Source organism: Myotis davidii, unplaced genomic scaffold (assembly GCF_000327345.1).
Source record: "Myotis davidii unplaced genomic scaffold, ASM32734v1 scaffold332, whole genome shotgun sequence".
Classification (NCBI taxonomy): domain Eukaryota; kingdom Metazoa; phylum Chordata; class Mammalia; order Chiroptera; family Vespertilionidae; genus Myotis; species Myotis davidii.
This window is the reverse complement of record NW_006285779.1, coordinates 7,205,299-7,214,720: the sequence shown is the minus strand read 5'-3', so window position 1 is coordinate 7,214,720 and position 9,422 is coordinate 7,205,299. Positions and strand designations below refer to the sequence as shown.

The 9,422-nt window shown below is 35.7% G+C and overlaps 1 protein-coding gene across 1 annotated transcript in view; it reads right to left on the bottom strand.

Annotated features, from left to right (window-relative positions):
* TM9SF3 (transmembrane 9 superfamily member 3) overlaps positions 1-9,422 on the bottom strand; it is a 38,626-nt gene that overhangs the window by 10,591 nt on the left and 18,613 nt on the right. Inside the window, exons 9-12 of the mRNA XM_015559280.1 lie at positions 8,761-8,855; positions 5,471-5,601; positions 3,445-3,584; positions 445-513 (exon numbers count right to left, since the gene is read on the bottom strand). Of these exons, the coding sequence (XP_015414766.1) occupies positions 445-513; positions 3,445-3,584; positions 5,471-5,601; positions 8,761-8,855 (435 nt within the window). The remainder of the gene's footprint in view (positions 1-444; positions 514-3,444; positions 3,585-5,470; positions 5,602-8,760; positions 8,856-9,422) is intronic.

Genomic DNA, 9,422 nt, shown 5'->3' with positions numbered 1-9,422 from the left:
CCCCACCCCCCGAGAACACACACATATTTCCTACCACTCCTGCAGGTCTCTATGGAAGAAAACTAGGAATGACTATGCCTCCAAAGACGTCAGGATAGTCTGACTGGTTTACCTAGTTCTCTGGACACCCAGTAAAAAACACCAGTAATTCCTTAAATTGTGCTTATGACCAAAAGCTGATCTAGCATTCTCTAGCATGCATGCTCTGATTTCTAAGATTTCTTATAGAACGAGAGGTCTAGAATATAATGTAAAATAAGTATAAACTTCATCTGAATATTTCAGAACAGAGCAGAAAACTACTTTTAGATAGATACATAGACCCCTTTCTGGAAGCCATGGAATTAACAGACTAACTCTGATGCTTTCCCATCCTACCCTAACTCCTAAATTCTCTAATTACAATTAAATCCCTCAAAGCATAAATACATTGCCAAAACTTACATTTCAATGAAGATTGAGCCAAAAGGTAAAATTCCCCCCAAGCAAACAATAACTGCAGGCTCCATAAACCTGGAAAATATTAAAATTAACATTAAAGTTCTAGCATGATTTTATGTATATATTATATAAAACCTGATAACAGAAAGATGCTTGGTACTTAAAAATCTAAATGATAGAAACAAATCAGTAAAAGAAAAATTAAAATACAAAGAGGTACAACACAGAGGTGGGACTTCAAATTAGTTCTAGAACAGAGTCAAAATTCTTTCCATCACTAAAGGCTGAGATAAGAATTTAGGAGACACAACTTCTTGCAAGTGAAACAACTCTAAATATTAAGATCCCTATCTCAATAATGTTTCCCAAACTGTGGCCTTGCCATTTCTTTGCTCAGTCTTTCATTGGTATAGTAATTCCTTTTGCTATGAATTATACCATGAAGACATTATGAGTTCTGCATTATAATGGAGACAAAGAATGAAAAAATTAAATTTCAAACTTCATTTATTCACTCAAAAAACATTTTACTATTTGCAATTGGTAATTCTCTACCTGGAATGCTTACCTTGTCTCACACTTCCCTGCAAGTATTAGCTTAAGTGTCCCTGTAACACCTTCTCTAAGTCTCCCAGGAAGAGGAGAGTCCTTCCACTATCCTTTGAATATAACCTCCCCACAGCAGTTAACACACTATGCTGTACATGTCTAATGACATACATATCATACCTCACTGGACCATAAACTCTGGCAGGCAGAAGCTATTCAGCTAGCTACTCCCAGTGCCCAGCAGTACCTGGCACATAAATGGTATTAAACAAATATCTCTGGAATGAACAAACTAAAAAACTGAGAGGAAAATAAAAGAATTTGAGAGCTGGAAAAACTTAAAAAATCATTTAATTTAGTCTTCTTCCCTCATTTATAGAAAGTCAAGACCTATAGAGGTTAAAAATGATTTTCCCAGCCCTGGACAGTGTAGCTCAGTGGTAGAGCATCGGCCCTTGGACCAAAGGGTATCAGGTTCAATCCCTGGTCAAGGTCATGTATCTGGGTTGCAGGTTTGTTCCCCAGGGGGCACATGTGGGAGGCAACCAATGGATGCCTCTCACATTGATGTTCCCTGCCCCCCCCCCTCTTTCTCCCCCTCCTCCATTCCATTCTCTCTAAAAATCAATTTAAAAAAAATCCTCAGGTGAGGTTTAACAAAAAACAAAACAAAACAAAAATCTGCCCAAGATGATACAGTGAGAGCCAGATCTAGTCTTCAGATTTTGGCTCCCATGTGTCTATATAAAGCAAAAGAAAATACACACAAGCCTTCCTACACCTAAATTTAATCCATGGTTGACAAGGTCATGTGTTGTCCTTCCTCTCCATTAGCCCTAGTGACCTAGAGAACCATTTTGATTTCTGACTCTGCTTTTCCTTTAAATTTATCCTCCCCAGTAAAAGGTGAACATCAGGATATCAATGGGCCTCAACAATCAAATTTGAAAAATATAGTTGAGTTATAAAACAGACTAGAAAATTCTCTTAAGACCAATCTTAGAAAAACTTCCCCAGTAATAGATGAACATCAAGATATCAATGAACTTTAACAATCACATCTTTGAAATATAGCTGAGTTAAAAAACAGACTAGAAAATTCTCATAAGCCTAATCTAAAAAGAACAAGGATAATTACTAAGACTAGCACAGATGACTCTCCTTTAAACTATAGAAGCTATTTTATTCAGTCTTTCTTTCTATAAATGTCTACATTCCTCCAAGTCTACAAAACATTGTGTAAGTACCTGAATATGTTACATTTATAACGTGGGAAACAGGAACAGAGGTTTCAATATATAACCTTAGTATGAATATGTAGTCTTCTGTACAGCAAATCTTATGAGATGGGGAATGTAATAAATGTACATCCTATTTTTATAGTAAGAATTAGGGAAAAAAGAATGCTGAACAGAATAAATCAATTTAATAAATATTAAATTTAATATATTAATTATATATAATATTCAGCTTACTAATTTTAAGAGGAAAAATATATAAATGTTGAGTTCACATTATAATTACAAGAATTAGAAATATAAAGATATTAGTGGCATCTCATTTTATGTCTAAAATTTGAAAAAATACAAATCATCTCAAATTAAAAATCATCAAGAATCATATTTTGAAGGCTGATTGGTCTATTAAACTGTAAACTATGTTTACTCTGTTGCAATTGAAGAGTCTCTTCATCTGTTAAACAAAAATGTCATCTTTTGTCAGGATTAATTTTGAATTATAGGAGGGCCTCAAGAACACAGTTTGTGCATACATACAATGTGACAGAATGTATTTGAGAGATTCTATATATCCCAGAAATGAAGATAAAGACCGCAAGTCAGTAAACTACAATCGGTCTCAACCCTAATTCATCTCTCATTTGGTAGGATATATCTGGCTCTAAGTGTATACCAGTATTGTTTAGAATAATAAATAACCACGAAGGAAAATCAAATGATGAGGCATTGGCAAACTTTTTCTGTAACGGTTCAGATAGTAAATACTTCAGGTTTTGCAAGTGATATGGTCTCTGATATAACTTTCTCAACTCTAATGCTGCATTGTAAAAGCAATCAGGGATAAAATGTGAACGAACAGGCATGTTCCAACAAGACTTACTGTAATAAAAATAGCAGAAAGTCAAATTAGGCCTGTAGAATGCAGTTATACAACTGTTGCAGCTTTAATTCTCACCCACCCTTACACACAGTATACTTATCAAAGCATTTGACTTATCTGTAAATGGCACTAATATTCAGAAACTGAAATAAGGATAAAATGTATTACTACTTCTAACAAATAGGTTAAAGGAAAATGTAAAAAGACAAATTAAGTCAAAACTTAAGATAGTCATTCTTATAAAACAATCCAATTCCAAAAGTTGCATACATATAACAGCCTTAACAACTTCCATATTGTGAGAAACAGTCACATAAGATTTAGCATTTTCTTTACCATTTTTTCTCCGGTATGGGACGAGGCACAGCATTGACACGACAAGGAAAGTTGGGCTGACCTGACAGATTTCGGCCAAGTATTGTACCAACAAGATTTAGAGGAAGAATAACAAAAAAGCAGATGCAACAAACGGCCACCTGTAAATTAAATTAAAATGTATGTGATTACTCAGAATGATAACATTAATAAAAATAAATTAAAGGGATACAAACTTTAAACACAACTTGATCACAAAAAAAATGTTTAGGTTCAATGTTTAGGGGAAGGAGACATATGTAATACTCTTTGTAATACTTTAAGCAATAAAACAAAATTTAAAAAAAAACAAAAAAACCCAAATACCTATAAGAAGCCTAACTTTATCAGGTATCTTTGACATGCTAATGATAACATTAATAAAAATAAATTAAAGGGATACAAACTTTAAACACAACTTGATCACAAAAGAAAATGTTTAGGTTCAATGTTTAGGGGAAGGAGACATATGTAATACTCTTTGTAATACTTTAAGCAATAAAACAAAATTTAAAAAAAAACAAAAAAAACCCAAATACCTATAAGAAGCCTAACTTTATCAGGTATCTTTGACATGCTAATAAGTAACTTTCATTCTGTTTCTTAGGCACTTTGGTGCTATAATAGAAGAAACACTGGCCGAAACCGGTTTGGCTCAGTGGATAGAGCGTCAGCCTGCGGACTGAAGGGTCCCAGGTTCGATTCCGGTCAAGGGCATGTACCTGGGTTGCGCGCACTTCCCCAGTGGGGGATGTGCAGGGGGCAGCTGATCGATGTTTCTCTCTCATCGATGTTTCTAACTATCTCTATCTCTCTCCTTTCCTCTCTGTGAAAAATCAATACAATATATTTAAAAAAAAAAAAAAAAAGAAGAAACACTGGATTTGAAATTAAAAACTTATTCTGTTTTCTTTTTCTTGGGATAAATACCCAGAAGTGAAATTGCTGGATCATATGATAGTTCTATTTTTAATTTCTTAAGGAACCTCCATACTGTTTTCCATAGTGGTTGACTCTGTAAAGCACCAGCATATCTGTGTTTTAATGTATTTAAACAATTCAAAAAATTTCAAAGTCTGACTACAGGTAAGGATATGTGAAAAGATTTTAATATTGGTAATATATTAATATAAATGCTTAATGAGGTTCTAAAAACAGTACAGTTCCTGAAAACAAAGAAGTTATGAAGAAGCTTCGCTTCCTACCACTACACTCACCTATCGTTTAAAACATCCATGTTTCTTGATATGTTATTCTTTCTCTGAAATATATTCACCAGTTCCACCCAGCTCTTAAAAAAACTACTGTGTCCTCTCTGTCATACTTAAGAGACAGACTTTCACTTGTTTTTTAAATCCTCACCCAAATATATATTTTTATTGATGAGAGAAGGAAACATCAATCGGTTGCTCCCCAATCTGAGATCGAACCTGCAAACCAGGTATGTGCCTCGATCAGGAATCGAACCTGCAACCTTTTGGTGTACAGGATGATGCTCCAACCAAATGAGCCACCCGGCTAGGGTGACAGACTTTCACCTTACTTGCTCACAGAATCAAGAGAAAAAAAAAGGGCAACTGTATTTTTAAAGTTAAAAAGAACTGTGTGGAGACTAACAAGAACTTTCTTCTTCACCTAACTTTCTAGGACTGAGTAAAGACTGGCTGTAACTATTAAAGCTCATTAAGAAGCACTTTGGAGCCCTATCCAGTCTGGCTCAGTGGATAGAGCATCAGCCTGCGGCCTGAAAGGTCCCGGGTTCAATTCCAGTCAAGGGCACATGGCGGGGTTGCAGGCTCAATTCCCAGTGGGAGGCTTGCAGAAGGCAGCCGATCAATGATTTTCTCTCATCATTGATGTTTCTATCTCTCTCTCCCTCTCCCTTCCTCCCTGAAATCAATAAAAATATATATATATTTTTTAAAAATAAGTACTTTGGAGAGATTTCAGGCCTCATATTAAAATGCTTATACTTTTTCAGTTTAAAAGTATGACTCAAGCAACCTACCATTGTTCCAAAAGGAATGGCTCTTGAAGCATGGTAATAAATGGCTATAAAATTGATGAAGAAGGCAGTACCACACACCATAGCTGGGATAAGGAATGCCCCAATAAACATCTGCTTTATCCATCTCCTTCCTGGAAGAGAAGGGAAACTATGAAAATCACAGAGATAGACATTATATATTAATAGTTAAGAGCTGATTATTTAGTTCCTAATTTGACTTCCTAATAACTATTTCAAAACAACAGCTAGTAAAGACCAGTCTGGCTATTCAAGTGCACCTAATGGAAATGCAGTTTTTGAAGAGGGTGTACTGGAAAAGAGCAATGAACTAGTAAAATATTCTTATGTTTTGTCTTGATTCTGCTACTGATCTGCTGTGAACTTTGGTAAGCCACTCAATCGTTCTGGGATATAAGTTGGCTTAGAAGGGTGTTTTCAAACTGTTGCTTCGAGTTCTGGAGCTTCTTGTAGGTGCCAATGGACTCACTGGTGAAAAAAGAGCCCAGGTCACCAAGTCTTGCTTCAACCACAATAAGTTCAATTTTACAGTTTTACACATTGGGGTTTCAGGGAAGCTTCACTGGGAAAGAGGGTTGCACTGCTTTAAAAAAATAAAAAAACCCTAGGTTAAACAGTCCCTAAATTTACTCTTAGCTCTCTCATTATAATTATAAATATATATTTAAATGTATTTCCATGTTTTAAAAGGGAAGAAACAATGGAATGTGTTTCATCAGCTCTCTCGGCAATTAGAACTGTAGATGCGTAAGTTTTGTTATTTCTTTGCACCTCTTTGTATTGCCAAAATTCTATCCGGTGAGCACCTATTATTTAAACAGTCATTTTTAAACTAAGCAATAAAATTTTTTAAATCCCATTCAGTGACCAAGAAAGCACCCTGAGCTACCTTTCTATAACACAGCAGAGGGCACAAGTAAGCACACTGCCGTGGGGGCATCTTCATATTGCTTAGGGACAAACTGGACAGATTTAACACTGGCTCACTGTTATCGTTCAGCCCCACAATCATAAGCAATAGGGACCCAAACAGAAAACACTAGAGAAAATTTAAAAAAACCTAATTTTTGTTTTCTTTTTCTATATAAAGCTCTTTTTAAATATCTGTCTCATAGAAGTACTACCCCAAATCTTTACATTTCTCAAGAAAAACTCCTTGACTCTGAACTTTCTCCTTTATTTAATTTCTTTCTCAGTGAAGTTTCAAGAACCCCTCCCTTCCAAATACCCACCATTTGAACAACACCAAAAGGGTAGCAACTAATTAATGTTATGTATTATTTCTCCAATTAAATTCCAAGTGTTTCCTGGCACTTTCTTTTCCTGTACTTCCCATTATCTTCTCAGATTCAGGCAAGAATTAGTAACTTCCATATTCAACTCTCTCTTTCCTTCCAACAGTCAGAAAGAATCCCACCTACATTCCACAGGGAACAGCCAGTAGCCCAGGAGTCTGCACTGCAGTGTTTCCTACCATTCCCCATGCCCTTGGACATTCTGCTCAAGTCCCAGGCCACCCCCAGCTTCAAACTGGGTCTGGAGCATTATCCAGTGCATTGAGAACAGTGTGAAGACCCCGCGCTTCATTGTCGTTCAAATCCTTAACTCTGAAAATTCTTGATTCTCTGAGCTGACCTCTATAATAACTTGGCTTCATATCAGGACACAATCAGGCCTCCTCAGGGCACTGTCACTCAGACAATAACCTTTAGATTATTCTTGGTAAGATTTGATACTCCTAGGGGCTTTTGTTTGAACTCTGTCAGCTTTCAAGCATAAGTATAGTTAAGTCTGCCTGGGTGTTCTTAACTTGCAATCAGATTAAAAGCAAATTTATGTCCACGTAGGAATAAAATTCCTGTTTTAAATAAATCTGTTTCTGCTGTGGAGACTTTTCTGGGGGCTTATCAACTGTAAAAATCTCAGTCTAACTAGTTTTCAGATCAAATTCAAAATAGAAGTTGCTTTAGGCATCCTTATTTCCTCAGGATGGTAGTCCGATAGCAGTGATGGCGAACCTATGACACGCGTGTCAGAGGTGACAGGCGAATTCATTTTTTTGGTTGATTTTTCTTTGTTAAATGACATTTAAATATATAAAATCAATATCAAAAATATAAATCTTTGTTTTACTATGGTTGCATATATCAAAAAATGTCTATATGTGACAGCACCAGAGTTAAGTTAGGGTTTTTCAAAATGCTGACACGCCGAGCTAAAAAGGTTCGCCATCACTGTCCTATAGGATAAGACTCATTTCTCCCTTTTTGGAGGTAGAATGTAGAGGCTGACCACCTAACTAAAATACTCAGGAATTCATGATGATACTACCTCAGGCAATCCAAAGAATTACCTAAATTGAAGGTACAGAACAATAAAAAGAAATGATAAACTAGGATTTCCTGGAGGAATTTTCAATGATTTTACGCTGAACTCCTATAACCAATAAGTCTGATCTACTAAAACAGAATCACCTAATGCTGACAATGCTTAGGATCGGCTGAGAAAAATCACATTAGGAAGTCTTATCCTTAGGAATGTGATTTTCAGGTCCTTCATTCATAACCTGAACTATCCAAATCTACTACTCTCAGCACATTTCTGACCTTGGCAATTACAGGGAAAACAAAAAACCCAAGGACCCTTAAATGCCATCATAGAAAGAAACAGCAAAAATCAAGTACCCTTGTATCACCCATGTATCCCCCATCATTCCAGGTCACAAAAGAAACAAGGGAGTATTTAAAATAAAAGTGCTCATAAGCAAAAGACTGTGACACAGAATAACAGAAATCTTTGTGCAGGGTCCTTTGATAAACATTTAAGAGTCAACAGAAATAAAGAGCTATACTTCCTATTCTCTTTCCACTGTCCACACTTTATCCATAAACCATAAAACATGCCTTTATATTCAACTATAAAGCTATAAACTCTATGTGGAGGCCTCCTATGGAGCACATGTAGGGAGCTAGGCACCTCAAAGTAAAATAATATCAATAACTTATATATACTTTCTACTACATGTTCCTCAGACCTAACTGTTTAGTAAGCAATGGAAAGAACCTATTCATTGTTCACAATTTTGGAAAATAAAATGCAAGGAGGACCCATAAAGGCAAGATAGAACACATAATAGGTTTGAAGAAGATTATGAGAAATGGGATAGCAAAGAATTTTACAATGCCTGTATTGCCTGTTTTAAATTTGAAATACCTCACCATAAAATGTCAGCATCTATAATTAAAAATACAAAGTGATAACTCTTAAGTTACCTCCTTGTCTCGCATACAAACTTCCTCCAAAATAACCATTCACTGGAGACGTAGCAGCATAGACAAATATGGCTGTACTGAGCATTGATCCCCTCCTAAGAAGGTGAAAAGATGTATAAGATAAATTAAAACCAACAACTTGAAGAACATATCATATAACCTATCACATTAACATCAGTTTAATTTCAAAGTTAAATTTAACAGGAACACAGAAATATCATCCTGGGTCCTGGCTGGGTAGCTCAGTTGGTTAGAGCATTATCCTGATAACACCAAGGGTGCGGGGGTTCGATCCCTGGACAGGATACACACAAGAATCAACCAATGAATGAAAAAATGGGTGGAGCAACAAATCGATGTCTGTCTGTCTGTCTCCACCACTTCCCCCCCGCCTTAAAATCAATCAATAAAAATATAAATACCATCCTGGACTGCAAAGGACCTCAAAAGATTGCCTAGTGAATGAATTTCCAGTTAAAATTACACTTAAATGGTACAGGATGATGATCCTCATTTTTTTTAAAAATGCAGTAAATTTCATAATATAGTCTCAAGAAATACAGGGAGGGGGAAAAAAACAGGTTTATAGTTGTTTATATGGAAAATAATACAATTAATACATGAAAAAACTGTTTCATGAACTCAACTGTAAACCTACATTT